The sequence below is a fragment of the Anolis carolinensis genome, chromosome 1 (assembly GCF_035594765.1).
Source record: "Anolis carolinensis isolate JA03-04 chromosome 1, rAnoCar3.1.pri, whole genome shotgun sequence".
Classification (NCBI taxonomy): domain Eukaryota; kingdom Metazoa; phylum Chordata; class Lepidosauria; order Squamata; family Dactyloidae; genus Anolis; species Anolis carolinensis.
In genome coordinates this window covers 75,268,209-75,289,055 of record NC_085841.1, presented here as the reverse complement: position 1 = coordinate 75,289,055, position 20,847 = coordinate 75,268,209, and the positions used below count along the sequence as shown (strand labels likewise).

The 20,847-nt window shown below is 38.5% G+C and overlaps 1 protein-coding gene across 1 annotated transcript; it reads left to right on the top strand.

Annotated features, from left to right (window-relative positions):
• Nucleotides 1-1,756: 1,756 nt before the first annotated feature.
• Nucleotides 1,757-18,233, top strand: LOC100564168 (VIP peptides). The gene is made up of 5 exons (XM_008123780.3): nucleotides 1,757-2,506; nucleotides 3,509-3,625; nucleotides 7,415-7,537; nucleotides 16,591-16,696; nucleotides 17,779-18,233. The coding sequence occupies exons 2-5, from the start codon at nucleotides 3,519-3,521 to the stop codon at nucleotides 17,800-17,802; spliced, it is 360 nt and encodes a 119-aa protein (XP_008121987.2). The 5' UTR covers nucleotides 1,757-2,506; nucleotides 3,509-3,518; the 3' UTR covers nucleotides 17,803-18,233.
• Nucleotides 18,234-20,847: the final 2,614 nt, after the last annotated feature.

Sequence of the window (20,847 nt, the reverse complement as noted above, 5' to 3'; positions counted from 1 at the left end):
GGCTGCTTTTAAGTTAATGAAAGTAACATAAAGTCTGCTCTTTCTTTTTAGATGTTTATATATTAGGTAGTTTAGGACAAAACAGTTATCCATGGTGGATCTTCCTGATCTGAAGCCGGCTTGTTCTTCTGATAGGATTTTATTTTCATATTCCCAGAGCTCTAATTTAAAAAGAAGTACTTTAGAATAGATTTTGGCCACTATATCTATTAGGCTGATAGGTCTATAGTTTTTTGGATCTTTTTTGCACCATTTTTTGTAAATAGGAATAATTATTGCCAATTTCTAACCTGTAGGAATATTGGCAGTGTTATTTATGTGATTACATAGACCTACTATTGGGGGGGGGGGGCACCAGTCAGGGTCTTCTCCAGGAGCTTTATTGTTGTTAAGACTTTCAATTATACTCTTTATTTCCTGTACAGTAGTCGGGGACCAGTCAGGCAGATTTTCGGGGCTGTCTGTACTAGGAGGAAGATATTTCTTTGGAAGGGATGAAGGGGCAAACAGTTGTAAATAGTAGATCTCCCAATTCGCTGCAGGAATAAGAGATTGATCTGCTCACATTTGCATGTTTTCAAATTGCTAGGTTGGCAGAAGCTGGGGCTAACAGTGGGTGTTCACTCTGCCCCCCCCCCCCCCACGGATTCAAACCTGTGACCTTTCGATCCACAAGTTCAACAGCTCAGCACTTTAACACGCTGCACTACCTGGGGGTTCACAAGCCAATATACTATGCATATATTTAACTTTTAGATGTTACAAAACTGAGAACTGAAACATCAGGAAGAACCTACTCTATTGAATTCTTGCTCCTATTAAAGGAATATCGGATTTCACTGAAAATGAATAGATACCCATTTTTTTTAATTTGCAGGAAATTATAGAGATTCTAAGATTTCAGAAGGTTTGGTAGTAACCATTTGCCAGATATTCTTTCTTTCAGCATTCCCGTTTCCAAGAAATCATATTAAAATAAAGTAGTTGATTTTAGGGAATCAATAATGCAAAGAGACTAGGGAGTCAAATGCCAGCTGCTATCTGGTTTAGTTAATGGGTACAATTCTTGACTAATACCTTGTTAGCTGGAGTTGCTGAAGTGGGCAAATATGCTTAAAATGAGAGAACAGAAGATGGCAAACACTCCTATCTATGTTGATGAATATCCAGAGATTGAGAGTGTGGAAAATCTGAAAATGCCCTGTCTAAACAAAGCCAGTGACCCCAAATTTGCATTCCAAAATTTAGAATGCATATTTTCACATCTTAAAATGGCTCTTTTGATTTCTTTTGCCTTTAAAGAACAAATCTACAAGTCATCATGAGAAATCAGACAGAGAAACCCTATAAACATTTACCTGGAAGAAAGGCTCACTATGTTCAACAGGGCTTAGTCCCAGATAACTATCTCAAGGATTGTGGCATACATGTATTAAACAACCTAGCTATTACTTGGAAAAGAAGAGGCAGCAATCTCATTTCATATCATGAGCACTAGGATACTTGTAAAAAGAAAAAAAAATTTTTGTAAAAGGATATCCTAAATGATATCTGCTCCAGTATAGCCAACAGAGTGCAACTCTGGAAATTAGAGTTTAAATCCCCATTTGGCCATGGAAACCTATTCATACTCTCTCAATCTTAAAGGAAAATGGAGAAAAGTAGAGAATTCTACTGAACAAATATCTAGTTTTGACTCTTGTGTAATTTTAAAATGCCACAATATATTTTAGAACTGAATTGCAGTATAAATATGCCAAAATATATAGATTTAGACAACAAAGTATTGCTATATACTAAACATAGTGTTAAATGTATAGTTAACTAAGATATATTTGAATCATAGTATTTACAACTAAAAATCTATCCAGAAGAATACCATCTCAGGTATTCTGAGATTTCATTTTGAATTTCTACATGAGTGTTAGAGTGCTTTCAGTCTCTGGCCCTTCATTTCCTTTAAAATCATGGACTTGGGAGGAGAAAAAACCCCACATTAGTTTAAATCACCACTTAATACTATAATCTTAATTCCTTGATCCTGGAGGCAGGATTTGGCCATGCATTCTAAAAACTGGATTCTTTGCCCAGTCCGATGTTACTCATATTCAGTCATTCATCAATCTAGCTATAAATCAATTTAAGCGGAAGAGGGCTTCCCATGAATTAAATATGAACTGTTTGGAGTAGGGAAGTGGTCCTCTGTAGATACATATATATAAACCCTACAACATGAGACAGATTGAACGACTGCACAGAGTGCACTGAAGGGGAAAGAGGGCATTGGCTTAGCAAGGAGAGCTGGTAAACTTCCGACCAGCAATCAGAGGGAGGGAGCAGAGCACAGACTTTTCCTTCAAAACTCCAGTTCAGTATCTGAAGAAGAAACCTGCGGAAAAAGCAAAACAGCTGCAAAGGCATTCAGCACTCACGAGAGCTCCCAGGGTTGTTTTGGTCAGGGTACTATCCTGCTCCTGAGAAGACAAGAAAGCCTCCTTCATCCTTTGTAAGTAAAAGTTCCCTGTTACTCTGTGCCATACTCGATTTTGCAGAAAGCTCTTTCTGAACTATTGAAGTAATTGTATGTTTTTTAGGGGAGGATTTCTTCAATTTCTATTTGAAGTAAAATCAGTTTCCAAAGTGATTGTCTCTGTGAAACAATGTGGATGGTTTTGCATGACAATAAATTATTGTGCATTGCAGTCGTGCGTGAAAACTCATTCCAGCTCATTAGTAGCTTGTTTCTAGTTCTGAAATCCTGAACGCAGATGTTATGGACCAATTCCCACTGAGTTTAGAGTCCCTCAAAACAACTGCTGCCTTTGGTTGCAAACTGCCTTTATTTGTCATTGTACTTCAAGTATTAAGAACATTAAGCCTGTGGTTTTTTTTTTAGTCTTGTCGAAATACAAAACCTGGGTAATACCATTTTAGCAACAGGATTAAACCACTTGCAAATCAATATGATGTAGGTTAATATTTAACACTTTAATTCAATGTAATTAGCAAAATTGGCACTCAGTGCACCTATTTTGGTCTCTACCGGTCTCTATGTTACTCTTGACTATACACTTTCTAAAGTCAAGTTTTATTTAAAGCTCCCCTGTAATTTACATTTGTACACCACTAAAATGGTACTTGTAAAATAAAACTGTATATAAGTGCAATGAAGACAATACCAGTGCTCTTTTTCCTATTTATACTAACAAACGTAGTCTTCATGACTATGAGAGTAATCATTTTAATACTGATTTTTTTTTTTTACAATTTTTACCCCATGTTTCAGGATAAGAAAATATATTGCCTCTGGTAGAAATAGTCTGAAGATGTCTTTTGACATCAGGCAACAAAGTGAATATATCCAGATCATATTCTTGTTTGATACTTTGAGATGTGAGAGATGGATTGGTTCTTCTTCCATTTTTTGTGAAAGATGAACTTCCTACTTTCCTGGCAAATGTCTCTTTCTTTCTGGATATTGATATTTGTATTGTTGTTGTCAACCCAGGTCCATAGAGATGGAATACAGAAGTGGCCCCCAGTTTCTCCTGTCCTTTGCACTTCTCTATGTTTTCTGCTCCCAAACTCTTGCTTTATCTTCTTTGGGAACATATTCAGCAATGAGGTAAGATCTCTGTACTGAAAGCTATCTGACAACAAATGCTATGATCCACAAATCCAACAAATACTTTGATTTCTGGCAGCAAACTCAATAAGTAAATAGGCTAAACACTAATAGACAATACAACCAAAAAGGAAGGAAAATGGAAATATTTTCTGATCAGTGCAACCTACTAAAAGCCAGTGTTGTTTAGTAGTTAAAGTCTTGGACTAGGATTCTGAGGAACCTGGGTTTAGATGCCTGCTCATCCATGGAGACTCAATCTGTGATCATGGGCAAGTCACACTCTCTCAGTCTCAGAGGAGGGCAATGGCAAAGCCTCTATCAACACCTCATGCCAAGAAAACCTTATGGCAGGTTTGCCTGGGGATGCCATAAGTTTAAAACAACTCAAAGGCACATAGCAACAATAACTTTTTAAAATCTGAATGAAAAATAGCCAACATATTTGTTAAATATTAATGTCAATGCCTTGGGAAATATTTATTTATTTCCAGCATTTATATCCCACCCTTCTCACCCGGAAATAGTAATCTGTGTCATTTTGCAGCTTCTACCTCAAAAGTGAAAACAATGCAGCTGACTTGTATATTTGGAAAGTATTTTCCTCATCTGATATTCTTTTAATGAACAGTTTTTCAATGTGTAATAATTATAACATATTTGGCTGCTTCACTTGGTCTCAGATCCTCAGGCATTTAGCTTCTCAGCCTTCTCTTCTCAAGGAAGGAGGGCTTAGGAAGGTTTTGGACTGTAACTCCCACGACCCCCCCACCCCAAAGGATGGCCAGTTATGTTTCTGAATTCTGATGAAATGATGCACATCTGATGTGCTGTCTATGAATATGCTATAATCATTTTTATTATTCTATAATTTATTCTATATACTATCTTTCTCCCAGAATTGGGAAATAATAAATTTGCTAGTCAATAATACACCACACAAAGACACATGCAGATAAAGACTTCAGGTCAGTTTTATTTCAGGAACACACATAGTAAAATTAAATGCATATTAGAGAACAATGTTTAGCAAATATAAATTTGCACATTCAACTTTCTCAAAATGGGCATCTTTACATATTAACTTGAAGTGTTCCTGATTTTAGAGACTTGTACAGTCCAGAAGTTGGCAAGAGTTTCAGTCAGCAGAACTCTGAGGGCAAGCTCACACATGGATTTACAATAACAGACCCTGCATACAGTGGGATATTTACATGACATTTATACAAAGCATTTATTTAGTTGTACAAACCTATAAGTTTTCAAGTTGCTTGTCAGTATATGGTGACACCATGATTGTATAAGATTGTATAAGATTTTCTCTGGCATGGAATTATCAGAGTTGGTTTTGCCTGTTTCTTCCTCTGAATTGTTGTCTATATTGCTTGGTATTCGTTGGTGTTATCCCATCCAATTACTAACCAAGGCTGACTAACTTAGCTTCCAAATCAGGTGGGATGTGATTCCTTTAGGGTACTTATGATCTATTTTTATATTGTTAAATATAGAGGTCTTGATTTTGCAGACAGAGCCTATGCATGTACCTTGATTTGTTCAATCATTTACCTGTTTGCATGTAAGTGCACCCTGCCTATAGTTTAAGGCATTCACTCACCATGGTTATGATGAGCAAATAAGGCTTCTGATCATCCAATGAATGTTAGTAGTAATTGTATAGAGTCAAGACTAGCCCACTCACCTATGAAAATCTAATTCCCAAATAATAATATTTTAAGGCATACACTCACCATGGCTATGTTTGTTTGTTTTGCATGGGAACAAAGAAGATGGGAACCACTACCACCATCACCCCAAATTCAAGTTGTTATAGTAAAAAATAGTCTCAGGAAAAATAAATAAACTATTACTACTCTTTTCTCTTGGTTGGGTGTTCCTTAGCCATTTTGATGACACTCCAATGTTGCTTGGCCAAATGTATCCCAGTTTCACTGTGTGAAATGTTGGAGGGCATACCATCTTGAATATGAGATGAATTAACCAAAAGTTTTGCACTGATCAACTACATAGCATTGCAGAAGTGGCTAGAACATTATCTAAAAAGAAACATAGATGAAAAAATTTCAATACAGTATGTATATTGGGCCCCTGGTGGTGGCGCAGTCTGTTAAAGTGCTGAGCTGCTGAACTTGCAGACCAAAAGGTCCCAGGTTCAAATCCCGGGAGCGGAATGAACGGCCGCTGTTAGGCCCAGCTCCTGCCAACCTAGCAGTTCGAAAACATGCAAATGTGAGTAGATCAATAGGTACCGCTCCCGCGGGAAGGTAACGGTGCTCCATGCAGTCATGCTGGCCACATGACCTCGGAGGTATCTGCGGACAACATCAGCTCTTCGGCTTAGAAATGGAGATGAGCACCAACCCCCAGAGTCGGTCACGACTAGACTTAATGTCAGGGGAAAACCTTTACCCTTTACCTTATGTATATTAGAAAGATCTCCACATCCTTATCAGTGAGATGTCCTCTGCATATAGAAATACTAGCTGTGCCCAGCCCCGCGTTGCTGTGGCTTTTTTTAGGTGGTTCCGTGTCTTGGGGGGGGGGGGGGAATCCTTTGTTGGGAGGTGTTAGGTGGGCCTGATTGTTTCCTGAATGGAATTCCTTTGTTTTCAGAGTGTTGCTCTTTATTTTGTGTTTTGAGATGAAAGAGTGATGAGTACCGAATGGGTTTGGACCTTCAAAGAGTGGGTGTTTCCCTGTTTGAGGGGGGGATCCTTTGTTGAGCATAAGAACGTAAAGACGTGGATGAGGAGTTGCGTTGTCAATTTTCTAGGTTGGGGAACCTTTAGTTTTGTTGTTTTGCCCGGTGGAGCAACACCATTATCCTTTTATATATATAGATTGAAGAGCATTTGTTAACATAAAAAGATTAGAGGGCAGGAATTTGAAGAATTACCGGCAATCATAAGAAGAGAAGAAGAGTTTCCATGAATAAGATACAGATATACCTAGTTAATATCTGGTTTTTCCCAGTGGCCAAACAGTTGTTTGTGATGAGCCCACCATTAAGATATTAAGTTCAACATTGTGCTTTCCTGTTCATGTTCCTTGGCCACTTGTATTTAGAGGCATATTGATCTGGATGCTGGAGACGTTATGATACATAGCCATTATTATAGTCTTAACCTACACCAATGGTTTATATCATTGTTATACTGTATTTCCTCTGTTCAGAAGATTTTACCTTACTTTCTGTCCTTTGACAATTGGATTTTGTAAATATTGGGTTGTGGAAACAAAGATTGGTGAGAAAGCTTCAGTGGAAAAACCCTTTCCACATGATAACTCTTACAGGAGTGAATTTTCCTTCTTAGGGGTGGGTTACCTCTCACTTTCTGTTGTCACACTCCCATTTGTAACTAGGGGTCATATGTAAGTTGGTTGTAACTCAAGGACTGCCTATACCGACTTCCCCTGAAGCACAGGAAGCCACCTTCCACAGTGCTAAACCATTTGTCCATTCACTCTGGTGGTGTCATGCAACATTCTTTTCTAGCACTATCTGGAAAGTGAAACAATGTTCTTTCCTACCAGAAGTTGACCCAAAAGTGCCTTTGCATACAAAACATATGCTCCACCAATGAATTACAACCATCCTACAAGATACTTAATCAGACATATTTACTTAGAGAGTAGGGGAGGTTTATAAATGAAGCCAAAGGTTTCTGAAAATAAACTTGTCACTGGCAAGGGAACTTTTCATCATAGGGACCTTCTTGTTTAGGAGGTTGAGAATTAATGTGTTGATTACAGTTGTCCTTGGTTTTCAAGGAATGATGAACAGATGCCAGTCAAACGCCACTCTGATTCTGACTTCACTGATCATTACAGTCGCTTTCTAAGGCAGATGGCTGTGAAGAAGTATTTGGACTCTGTCTTAACTGGGCAAAGAAGGTAAGAAAACAAGAGACATGGAGGGCATGTCGTTTTTAAATGCCTAGAGCAGTAATGAGTTCTTAACACAAGCATCTGTTTAATATATCGAAAAGTACAAACAGCAGTGGCCAAAAACAGCACCGGGGAGAAATTTACAGGACTTTCCTGTCCTCATTTTTTTGAGCTATCCTCCTCAAACTTGGTACAGTGGTAGAACATATTTAACACTGCTGGCTCACCAAAATTCATAACGTTTCCCTTATCCTCTGATTTTTGGTGAATTTTCATAGCTTATATAAGAAACCATTTTTAATAATTGCAGAAATCTGTTCCTGCTTTGAAAGTCTTATTTCCTGTTTCATTGGGTTGTCTTTACTTTGAAAGTCATTGTTCTACTTCAGAAATTTGTTTTTGTGGCTGAAACTCAGTGAAATTGGTGGACAGTGTCCCAGCAAACCATAATGTGCTATGTAATTTGTAATGTAATTTTTATATTGCTGCTGCAGTCCCCCCCACCAATGAAGTTGACTGAATTGTACTTGGTGGTTGATTGATATTATTACCACTGTATTAACTCCTGTTTTATTGTGCAATGTATTTATGCTGTTGTTTATGTAAATTATGCTGGTCGGGCCTTGCCCCATGTGAGCTACCCCGAGTCTCCGAGGGGAGATGGTGGCGGGGTATAAATAAAGTTTTGTTGTTGTTGTTGTTGTTGTTGTTATTATTATTATTATTATTATTATTATTATTATTATTATTATTTTATTATTATTATTGTACCATGTCCCTTGCGCAAAGACAAAGTTTTGGCAGTGGTATATGTTTTGCCATGTTTCTATGATAGAACTAATTAGGAAATGACATATCACACAGGAACAGAAATCATAGTACACCATTAAATCATTCCTGACAGATGGTCATCAGCCTCTGAATAAGGAAATCTGTTCCTGGTTTGAAAGTGTTATTTCCTGTTTCATTGGGTTTTCTGGGGCTGAGAGTGTGTGTAACACTCCTAAGCAGCGCGAACAATGGAAACCAACACGGAGGCCAAAAAACATTCTAATATCTTTATTAAAGCAATAAAAGTTCTAAACAAAAATAAGCAGAGTATATAGTCCAGCAGTTGACCTTTTAGAGAAGATCAAAATTAGTCCAATATAATGAAGTTATATGTCCAGTATTAGAGTCCAAAGTCTATAATCCAAATAACCGAAACACACTCAAACTCTTTGGAGGTTTGAGTGGGGAAAAGAGCAAGGTTTCACAGGGAGATTCTTGAAGTAAAGTCCAGAACAAGGATTCAAGGCTAGGCAAGGTACTTCGTGGTAGATCTGAAACGCAGTCCAAACTTGACAAGGAGTGGAATGCAACTCCTGGTCTACTCGTGAGTAAGCACACCGGAGGGCCACTTGGAAGCTCAGGAACAACAGACGATCTTCTTCTATGAATAGTCACGTTGACACCGCAATAGGGAAAGCTCAGTGCAGAACTTTTATGGAAGTTCAAGAACTCCCCCCAAGCAGGTGTTTGACTCCCTAAATCTTCCCAGAGAACGGAGCTGTTTCAACATTGTACCAGATGCCTGCTTCCCTGAAACTTCCCAAGGGAAACGGTTTAGTCACAATTGTCTCTCTCCGCTAATCTCGCGCTTCGCCTTAAAAACTGCTTTTGGGAGCGATGTGTTTTGAGAAAAGCCTTCCTATCAAACACCAAGCTTTCCAGAACAACAGGATCTGTTTCAAGGGTGTCCCTAATTGGCTCTGGCACAAAAATGTCAACAGGAGACATCTGGAATGGAACAGAATCTTGCTGAGATGGAAAAAAGCCCAAATCCTCTTCAGTTTGATCTATGATGGTTGCGGGGTCATGGGGCAAAGGTCCCTGAGACATCACAATGTGTGACTTGCCCAAGCGGGTTTCCATGGCTGAGTGGGGAATCAAGCCACAATCATATTCCAATTTTCAAACTGCTACACTACACCATGCTGTCCCAAAAAGGGGCCCTCTGTTTCTTCCCTATGAGACTTGGCCCGCTTTCGATGTTTCGATGAGGAAAAAACCTCAGTCTTTTGTTTTTTGTAAATGCTCCCATGAGATAATGTATAAGGATGTGGGCGAATTACAATTCCCAAAAGTCTTGGGTCACCCCTTCCAAAACTCCCCCAGGATTCAAAGCTGCCCATGCTGGGTCTGTGTGCCAAGCTTGGTCCAGATTTCTTCTTATCCTAGATTATATGGCAGCGGGGACTCATATAATCCAGTTTAAATCAGATAATCTTGAATCAGATCCTGGGATATAGGGCAGCGTAGTTCCTGCCTGAGACCCTGTCCCTATATCCCGGGATCTTATCCCAGATTATATGGCAGTGGGGACAATTATTCTCCTCCTCCTCCTCCTCCTCCTCCTCCTCCTCCTCCTCCTCCTCCTTCTGGAGGAGGTTTGCAAAGCTTTGGAGAACTTTTGTGCAAAATAGGGAGAGAGAAAGGGAAGCCAAGGTAAACTTCTCCTTTTTCCCCTTGACTTACTTCCTTCCTTCCTTCCTTCCCTTCCTTCCTTTTCTTCTTATCCCAGATTATATGGCAGTGTGGACTCATATAATCCAGTTTAAATCAGATAATCTGGAATCAGATCCTGGGATATAGGGCAGTGTAGATCTTCAACACTGCTCCTCCTTCAACACTGGATTATACGAGTCCACATTGCCAGATAATCTGGGATAAGAAGATAATCTAGGAGTGGATTTCTTCCAATGGGGCTTAGCCTGCTTCTAACCAGGAGGGGAGGGAACACCCTCAGGAGTGGGGCTTACACATGTCACATACACACAAATATAGAGCAAATTGTAAAAGGAAAACTACTAAAACATAGATTTAAAATGCAACCTTTCCCCTTCCTATAATTATACTATTAATTCATCTATATATATAAAAGGATAAAGTTGTTTGCACAGTGACTATAACAACAGAACTAAACGTCGCAGAAATACAAAACTTGGCAACACAACACAAAAGCCTTGCCTCCAATTATAACAACACAACCACACCACAAAACCACAATCTGGACCCACAAAACTCACAACAATGCATCATGACTATAACAACATAACTAAACACCCCAGAAATATGAAACTTGGCAACACAATGCAAAAGCCTTGCCTCCCGGTTATAACAACACAACCACACCACAAAACCACAATCCGGACCCACAAAACTCACAACAATGCATCATGACTATAACAACACAACTAAACACCCCAGAAATACGAAACATGGCAACACAATGCAAAAGCCTTGCCTCCCAGTTATAACAACACAACCACACCACAAAACCACAATCCGGACCCACAAAACTCACAACAATGCATCATGACTATAACAACACAACTAAACACCCCAGAAATACGAAACATGGCAACACAATGTAAAAGCCTTGCCTCCCAGTTATAACAACACAATCACACCACAAAACCACAATCCAGACCCACAAAACTCACAACAACGCATCATGACTATAACAACACAACTAAACGTCGCAGAAATACGAAACTTGGCAACACAACGCATAAGCCTTGCCTCCCAGTTGTAACAATGCAACCACACCACAAACCACAATCTGGACCCACAAAACTCACAACAACGCATCATGACTATAACAACACAACTAAACGCCCCAGAAATACAAAACTTGGCAACACAAAGCAAAAGCCTTGCCTCCCGGTTGTAAAAACACAACCACACCACAAAACCACAATCCGGACCCACAAAACTCACAACAACTTATCATGACTTTAACAACACAACTAAATGCCCCAGAAATACGAAACTTGGCAACACAAGGCAAAAGCCTTGCCTCCTGGTTGTAACAACACAACCACACCACAAAACCACAATCCGGACCCACAAAACTCACAACAACGCATTATGACTATAACAACACAACTAAACCAGATGCCCATCTGTCTGAGGGGTTTGAGTGGGGTCTTCCTCCATGACAAAAAGAAAGAAAGGGGTTGGACTGGATGCAAACTACAAATCCCAGCACCCCATGGCATGGAGTCCATGCATTTCAATTAGAGGCCTCTTCCTTCTCCCTTTCCCCGCCATCCAACCCACTGACCCAGTTCTATGGCTCCACAGAGAGGAAAGGCTGGGATGGATAGAAGGAAGGAAGGAGTGAGGGAAGGGAAGCGAAGGAATGCCAAGGACAAGAGCCCTCCCTCTCTGCCCGGAAGGCCAAGAGCAAAAGGGAGAGAAAGACCATTGATCCGGTTATATTTACCCTCCTTTCTGACCAGTGTGTTCTTATCAGTGAGCTCAGGATCAGAGCAGAGAAAGGGAACAGCATAGGAATGAAGGAAACAAGGAGAGTACCCACTCTATCTATCCATCCACTCACCCACTAATAATAAACACCTACACAGGCAAGAATCAGCCATCTCGCAATCATATATTAAAGATACCAAGCATTTCATCAATATCATAGAAACATTATCAATACCTCCACAAGCTGTACTTATGACATCTGACATCACTTCACTTTATACCAACATACCACTGGATGAAGCCAGAACAGTACTAAAAGAATTATTAGACACACGTGAATCCTCAATACCACCTACCCAATTTCTAATTGATCTTTTGGATATAGTTTTGGATTATAATTATTTTAGATTTGGTTCTCAGTTCTACTTACAAACATTTGGCGTCGCAATGGGGAGCGCGTTAGCCCCTTCCCTGGCAAATCTCTATATCACTAATTTGGAACAAATGTGGATCTTGAATAGTACTAAGAACGAATTACTACATGATATAATATATTATGGGAGATTCATAAACAACATTTTTTTAGTTTGTAATACAGAGGATACAGCCAGACAACTTAGCACTTGGCTAAATACTATACACAATAACATAAAATTTACCAGTACCCACAGCCATACCAGTGTCAATTTTTTGGACGTCACAGTTTACAAAAAGGATAATAAACTGTTGGTCAAGAACTATAGAAAGCCTACAGACAAAAACTCCATTATGCATTACTCCAGCTTCCACAAGTTAAAAACCAACTTACCTTTTGCACAATTAATGAGATTAAAACGCAACACCAGTACACCTGAGGATTTCGTAGCAGAGGTATCTCTCTTCAGAGACCAATTTAACGAGAGAGGTTATCCTACAGGAATTCTAAACACTGCCATTAGGAAAGTAGAAAGCATAGATAGAAGAAATTTACTGAAAGACCAAGTAAAGAAACACAATGACCGTATCATCTGGCCCTTAACTTTGACTCAGTTCACTCCAAAAATTCACAAAATACTTAAGAAACATTGGCATCTTATTAGAGATATCCCTGGTTGCAAATACTTACCTATGATAGCTAATAAACGCTCAAGAAATCTTAAGGATATGCTAATAAGCTCTGATTTAACAACTTCTACTATCAAGAAATCTAACCTTAGAGGCCACTCAAACTGTGGACATTGTCAATGTTGCACACAGTCTCTCAGAACTAAACATTTTTTACATCCAACTCTAAAAATCCATATACAACTACGAAGTTTTACTACATGTATCACTGACCAGGTCATTTATGTTATACAGTGTCCCTGTGGACTTCTATATGTAGGCATGACCTCCAGATCGTTAAAAATTAGAATACTTGAACACCGCTCACGCATCAAAAATAAATCATCAGAGTCTACCCTCTACTCTCATTTTTTAGAGAAAGCCCACTCATATACCAGCTTTACTTTTTGTGCCTTAGAAAAGATCACCATAAAACCTCATGGTGATGTTAAAAGGGTTCTACTCCAGAGAGAAGCTTTCTGGATTTCCAAATTACAAACTATGCATCCACATGGTCTGAATGATAAATTAGATCTCTCTTGTTACCTGTGAATTAGCTTTGCAATTAGCTCACAATCCTTAAAAGGGAGTAGCCCTTATCAGTCAATTTGCTCGCTCTTGGAAAAAGAAAAAGTTGCTATCCTGAGCTGGAATTACAGCAGAGCCACTACCTAGAAAAGTGAAAGTAAGTTTTTTTGCAAATATCCTTAAATTTTGTTTCATGCTACTGGGTGCTGATAACAGCAAATCTATTATATTGTCTCCTTATAATACAGTTTGTTATAATCTTCAGAAGACTATACAAGAAGCAACTAAACCTGAAGAAGGGACACCCATCCTGAAACAAGGACATAGAATACCCCGGGAACCCTTGTTGTTTTTTGCTGTTGCTTTCTTTGAATGTACATTTTGAAGACTCTTTCTTGCTTGGGACTTTGATAATTTGTTTAAAGGGTACAACCCTCATTTATAAAGATCATCAATTGAGATGCTTTTTCTACCAAGCTTCAAGACAACACTGAATACTGAGTTTTAACCTCAGCTTATGAACTCCTTTATGTTGGCAATATATAAACATGAATGCTATGTTTGCTATAATGCTGTGAAATAGTTTATATAATGCTGTAAAATAGTTTATATATGTGCCTTGGTGATTATATGTTTGCTACTTCATTTCTATTATATACTGTGTGTAACAGGACAACCTTTCTCTACAAGAATCAGCCATGCACTGAGGCTACAAGGCCATTCAGTGCTCATCCATCTCCCCAATCCCTACATTCATACTTGGCCTCCAAAAAAACAATTACAATAATAACAATGACAACAACAAGAATCAACACCATCACAGGCAAGAAGCAGCCAGGCACTGAGGCTGAGAGGCCAGTCAGTGCTATACTGGGCCTCCAAAAAAATAATACAGTAGCATCTAACTTATCCAACCTTCATGACCACTACTACAACAATAATAATAAACACCTACATAGGCAAAAAAAAAAGACTATTGTACCACAATAAAAATATAAACCGCACTCAGCAGAATCAGACATCATGATTATCAACAAACCAAAGACAACAGGGATCTCAAGCAATTATCAATCAAGACAAAAATTGAAGAAGGTAACAGACTTCAAATACTACTACTAATGTGAGTATAAAGAAGGTTAGAGGTCACAGCATAAATACAACCTAATGTAGACTGACCAACACCACCAGACTAAGCCACAGCAACGTGTGGCCGGGCACAGCTAGTATTATATATATTTTAACGTGACTCCCTTTCAGTCTCAAGTCTAGTGAGAAAAGTGGGGTGCCAATAATAATAAGGTAAAGGTAAAGGTTTTCCCCTGACGTTAAGTCCAGTTGTGACCGACTCTGGGGGTTGGTGCTCATCTCCATTTCTAAGCCGAAGAGCCAGCATTGTCCCTAGACACCTCCAAGGTCATGTAGCTGGCATGACTGCATGGAGCACCATTACCTTACTGCAGAAGCGTTAACTACTACTACTACTACTACTAATAATAATAATAATAATAATAATAATAATAATAATAATAATAATATAATATCAGGGTAATTTAAAATATTAGAGGGAGTTGTGGAAAATCCTTAGCAGGGTGATAGTTTGCTTTCCCCACCCATTTCCAATTTTCTTCTCCCCCTGAAGTGGAAAGTCAGTGACACACCAACCTGGGTGGAGGTTTAGTTAGAGATCTAGTTTGAGGTTTTGCCAGCACAAAACCAGAGTGAATTGATCTGAATCGTGGATTGGGATTGATCCCCCCTCCTTTCCCCCCTTTCCTCACTTAAAGCTTCTGGCAAAAGCAGGAGGGAAGGCTGCGAAGGGCAAGAGCAAGTGGTTTGCAAGGGAGATCCCGCAGAGTGAAGCAGAAGGGATTTTTCTCCTGAATAGCAACCGAAGCCAGCCATCAATGCCCTTTGCAAACGAGACTCCCTCCTCTTGCAACCCAGTTTAAGAGTCCCATAGAAAGCAACCACTCCAGAACAGCAAAGGGGATTTCTCTCCTGAATAGCAACCGCAGCCAGCCACCAATGCCCTTTGCAAACGAGACTCCCTCCCTTCTGCGACTGGCCACAGGGAGGCAAGGCAAGGCCAGGCTAGGCTGCACCTCCCTCAAACCAAGTTTGGATGCTTTAAAATGCTTAAGTACTGAAAAACTTACAAAGCCATTAGAAAAATTGGCTATCCCGGTCCAATGTCGCAGGATACACATGATGGGATAACTCGCCTCGAAACCCAGTTCAAAAATGACAAAACAAATGGATTGGATCCGACACACAACAACTTTGACTTTTTTGCCCTACCCTAATGAATATAGGGGGCCCCTGCTGGCACAGTGTGTTAAAGCACTGAGCTGCTGAACTTGCAGACCAAAAGGTCCCAGGTTCAAATCCCAGGAGCGGAATGAGGGCCCGCTGTTAGGCCCAGCTCCTGCCAACCTAGCAGTTCGAAATCATGCAAATGTGAGTAGATCAATAGGTATCGCTCTGGTGGGAAGGTAACGGCGCTCTATGCAGTCATGCCAGCCACATGACCTCTTTGGCTTAGAAATGGAGATGAGCACCAACCCCCAGAGTCGGTCACGACTGGACTTAACGTCAGGGGAAAACCTTTACCTTTACCTAATAAATATAGCTTGGAAGAAGAAGGATCATATACTAAAATGTATTAGTATTATGTAAAATAAAATGTATTATTAATGTATTGTCCATTATTTTATTTTGTGTATCGTTGGAATGTTTTAAGTTTTTGTCAAATAAGTGTGTTGTTGTTTCGGCTTGTCCCTATTGTGAGCTGCCCTGAGTCCCTTTGGGGAGATGGGGCGGGATATAAAAATAAAGTTGTTTATTATTATTATTATTATTATTATTATTATTATTATTATTATTATTATTATTAGAAAGCAGAGCATATACCAGGAGTACATGCATATATATCTATGTATATTACATGCAAGACTCACCCATTTGTTCTTAATTATTATAATATAATTATATATTAATCAAAATGTTCTGCATTGTTTTTTGAGGAAAAGTGATTTCTATAAGAGCACTATGAAAAGTGTTATATTGTGCCAGTGTATTATTCTAATACAAAATGAAGCTAGTTCAAGTTGTGTCATTTAAACAAAGGCAAATAAATGCAAGCAAGTTCCTAAGATCATGCTGAACAAAATGTATATTTGTACTCTGCAACACAGTCAGGAAGAACTGAACCCATCGAGCCTTCAGGATGAAACAGAACTGGCTGAACTTGCAGTATCAGGAAAATATGATGATATCGGACTGCTGAGACACCTCCCTTTGGTAAGTTGGAAGATCTTTCCATTTATTAGAGCTGGGGAAATTAACTTGTTTGGAATTAACAACCAATTGTTATGCTGATTTAGGAATTGTGGAAGTCATTGTCCCTAGGTAATGTTTTCAAACTCTGGGAATGACTTTTTCTTTAAAGGTGTGCATCATTTCCACACACACACCTCAGAAGTTGGGTTCTTCACAACTCCTCTCCACTCATAATGTCATGATTCCCATATGACATTTTTAGGGGTATCATCTAATTGCATGCATTAAATAAAGGCTTATTAAATGCATTAAATTAAGGCTATTCCTGAAAGTAGCTCCTGGCACATCAGGTATGGTTAAATAGGTCCTTCCCAATAGTGACTCTAAAATTATAGGTTGCTGCTTCAGGATTCAATAGCATGAAGCCATGGCAGCTAAACTACTAAAATTCTGTAGTGTGGATGGTTTGTAAGTTGGGCAAAAGTGGCATTGTAGACCCTTGTGTGGATTATGTGGTAGGTAGTGGCACTCCATGCCGGCCACATGATGTAGGAGGCAGCTATGGACAATGCCATCTCTTCAGCTTAGAAACGGAGATGAGCACCAACCCTCAAAGTCGGAAATGACTAGACTCCATGTGAAGGAAAAACCTTTATCTTTAACTTTTTCTCTATTGCTCTCATGGCTGTCACATAGAGCCATGCGCTTTATAAATGTTGCATGCATGCAATATCTACCTGTTTTGTTAAATAATCTACCAGATTTAAGAAATCTGGACAGATATAAAGGCTTACATTTTAGCTTGCTAAAGCTGGGCATCACTTCCCCTGATTTCCATAGTTATCTGCAGCATGGTGCCAATAATTTTCTAGATGAGGTACAGACCAAAGGAAGGACTGTGAGAAGTAGCATGTTCTCAAATTTTTATTAACCAGCAAGATTCAAAGTCTACGAAGAACAATTCTGAGTCTTCTGAATTCTTTTGCTTTTAAGTTCAAGGCTGTTGTACAATCTTTGAACCAAACTTTGGGGTGGGGGTGGGGGGGGATATCATTTCTTTTCAAATTAATCCTCTTAAACGTTATCTCTCCCTCTTTCCTCAGGACATTTTAATCCAACTTAATTAAGAAACCCTGCAAAAAAATCTTTCTGAAGTCCTAAAGACAAATCAAACCATTTTTGAGTGGCTCATAGTAATAATACTTGGAAGTATTGTTTAAATATGGTTAATAAAATTCCTCAACTTTTTTCTGCATAGTTGTAATACGTAAAGAAATTGTTTTCCTCAAATCATTATTGCAGATTTTGGTGTTGCCTTTTTGTCTCTTTTCAAGTTGCCTGATATATTATACAATTTCCATACAAAGATATGACAGTCGGTAGGTTTAATTTGTCCTAAAATCATTGATGCTAAGGATTATTCTGCATTTGGCTCTGTATATGTTTACTGATAAAAGTATTCCTAATATAAATAGCAGGATTGGAGACACTTTACTATTTTTTCCAAAATGAATGTAACCGATGAAATATGCAGACAATAAAGACACTTTATTATCACTGAAAATATCATTGGTTTGATTCACTGTTACAGCATGGTGAGAAATTGTCAATGGTAGACATCAGCCCAGTTCTGCCATTTCGTGAGCTATCAGAGCAAGAATAAATATTGGTTAAAGGAATAGCAAAGGGGTGAAAAGGGAATGATTTCAGAAAGGATTTTAATATCGATGCCTTGTTTTGGAATCAGGATCTCTATGTATGGATACCCTTCAGTAGTCTCTGCTTATCAGAGATTGATCCTATTTTCTGATACCAGTTTCTAATAAAACACTATCCCTATTGCATGAGGAAAAGAAAATACTTAGGAGTGTCAGAAGAAAAATATATAGATAAGATGGCAGAGAGAAATTATAAAGAAGCATGGAAGAAAGTTTCCAGGACAATAAAAAAGGTGGAAATATATGAATTTGGGCATTTTGGGCAAAATAAAAGCAGTCAAAATGTTCTTAATCCAAACATTATTTAATTCAAGTCCTTTCAACAAAAAATAATCAAAGAAAATTTAACAAATCTTTAAAAGATTGGATTTTTGGAGAAAAGAAATCTAAACTACCCAAAAATGTTATATACCCCAGGAGGATCTAGGATTGGAGATTCCAAACCCGGAGCTATATTATGAAGCATTCCAATTAAAATCATTATTAGAAATTAAGCGTGAGAAGAGAGAAACATTGATTAGGATAGAGCATGAAGCCAACAAGGGCGAGGGAAGATATGGGGTGTTTGCAAGTAACCTAACAACAGAAATTTTAAAAGCCATAGCACTAAAAATATGGAAGAAGTGGATGGTACACCCATCCATTGTGGGAATGTTCAAAAATACTATTTTAAGAAAAATAGTGAAAATGGAAAAATATTCAAAATACCACTTCAAGTGAATATAGAGCTGATGTTAATGGAAATATTAGGCAATAACAAAATTAATGTAAAAGAACAAGAATGGTTTAAAACCAAGATTCTAGCAGGACAGGTGGTAATAGCATGAAGGTAGAAAGACAAAAATGGAAAATGTGAATAACTACCTTCATGATCAGGTCCAATTTGAAATTATGACATGTTTAATTCAGGATGATACACAGGGGATAAAATAGGAAAAATTAAAACTAAATGGATAACTTATATGGAATGGATAAAAAGCAGTGAAGTCAATATAAATATTGTACAGAAACTAAGAAAATTGTGCACATGGCTAAGAATAAACCTATAGAGAAACTATGTGGTCTGGGTGATGAGTAATAGGAGGTGGGGATGGGAGGTTTTTAACAATAAAATTTAATAAAATGTCAGTAAGAAAAAGATTGTATAAAAGAGTAAGGTGCATTCAAAAGAATTGTAAACATATGCATTATATATGCTCATGTGTAGATGCACCTGATTTAATCAAGTGTAAATAATATGATGAAAAGCTGAAAATATATATACTCGAGTATAAGCCGACTCAAATATAAGCCAAGGCGCCTAATTTTGTTACAGAAAACTAGGAAAACTTATTGACTTGAGTATAAGCTGAGGGTGGGAAATACAGCAGCTACTGGTAAATTTCACAATAAAAATAGATACCAATAAAATTACATTAATTGAGGCATCAGTAAGCCAAATTATTTTGAATATTTACTGTAGTTCAAAGAAATATATCAGTGTAAGTTAAAAAGTAGGGTCAACAAAAACAATATGGTACCAACATTAACTTAATAATAATAATAATAATAATAATAATAATAATAATAATAATACTTCATTTGTACCCAGGGGCGGCTGAAGCAATAGGCAAGATAGGCATTTGTGTATAGCACCAATCCCCGAGGGGCACTATACTCCCTCTCTCTCACACACAGGTGTCCTGCTCACTTCAAACAACCAGCATGAACGCAGATCAAAGACAGCTGCTATCAGAACCGGTCTTTATTGAAGAACACACGACTTGGAAAAGTCGAGAATGACATAATGTTTACATACAAGCAATTTTTCACCTTGGTTGCAACGTAACACCACACGTAAATATCATCACCAAACCCCACCCCCTGTATCACATTTCTACTATTCCCACACAAACTACTCATTATAATTGTTATGATTTTCCACCCCGAGTTCCCAGGCTCTGTTGCCAGGTGGTTTCAAGAAACATTCAGGATTGTTGATGTTATGGCTCCAATTCCAGGACTTGCAAATTCAGCCCTGGGAATTGGTCCCATGACATGGCGCCCCCCTTTTCTCCGTCCTCCTCTTCTGTGCTTCTTCCAACATGACTCTGAAATAAACCAAACAAGAATACTAGGTATCCATTTTGTCCAAAGTACCCATATACTTTTTTAATAAACTGCGATGGAACACTGGATGTATTTTCCCCAAGCTTTTTGGTAAGGACAATTGGAAAGTTACTTCGTTCATCACACTCTGTATCCTGAAAGGTCCAATAAATTTGGGGCCCAGTTTCTTTGAAGGTAGTCCCAATTTGATGTTTTGTGTGCTTAACCACACTAAGTCCCCTTTTTCCAATTTATCGCCTTCCACCCTTTTCCTGTCTGCGAAAGTTTTATACTTTTTGTGAGCTTCCTTTAAGGATGCAGTTACCTGACTCCAACATTCTAGCATTTGTGTTTTCCATTTCCCTG

Bases quoted from the DNA above. Each gene is read 5' to 3' on its own strand.
- LOC100564168 (XM_008123780.3), top strand. From the start codon at position 3,519: ATGGAATACAGAAGTGGCCCCCAGTTTCTCCTGTCCTTTGCACTTCTC. The intron at 7,538-16,590 runs GTAAGAAAACAA...TCTGCAACACAG, and splicing joins GTCTTAACTGGGCAAAGAAG to TCAGGAAGAACTGAACCCAT. The intron at 16,697-17,778 runs GTAAGTTGGAAG...CTCTTTCCTCAG, and splicing joins TGCTGAGACACCTCCCTTTG to GACATTTTAATCCAACTTAA.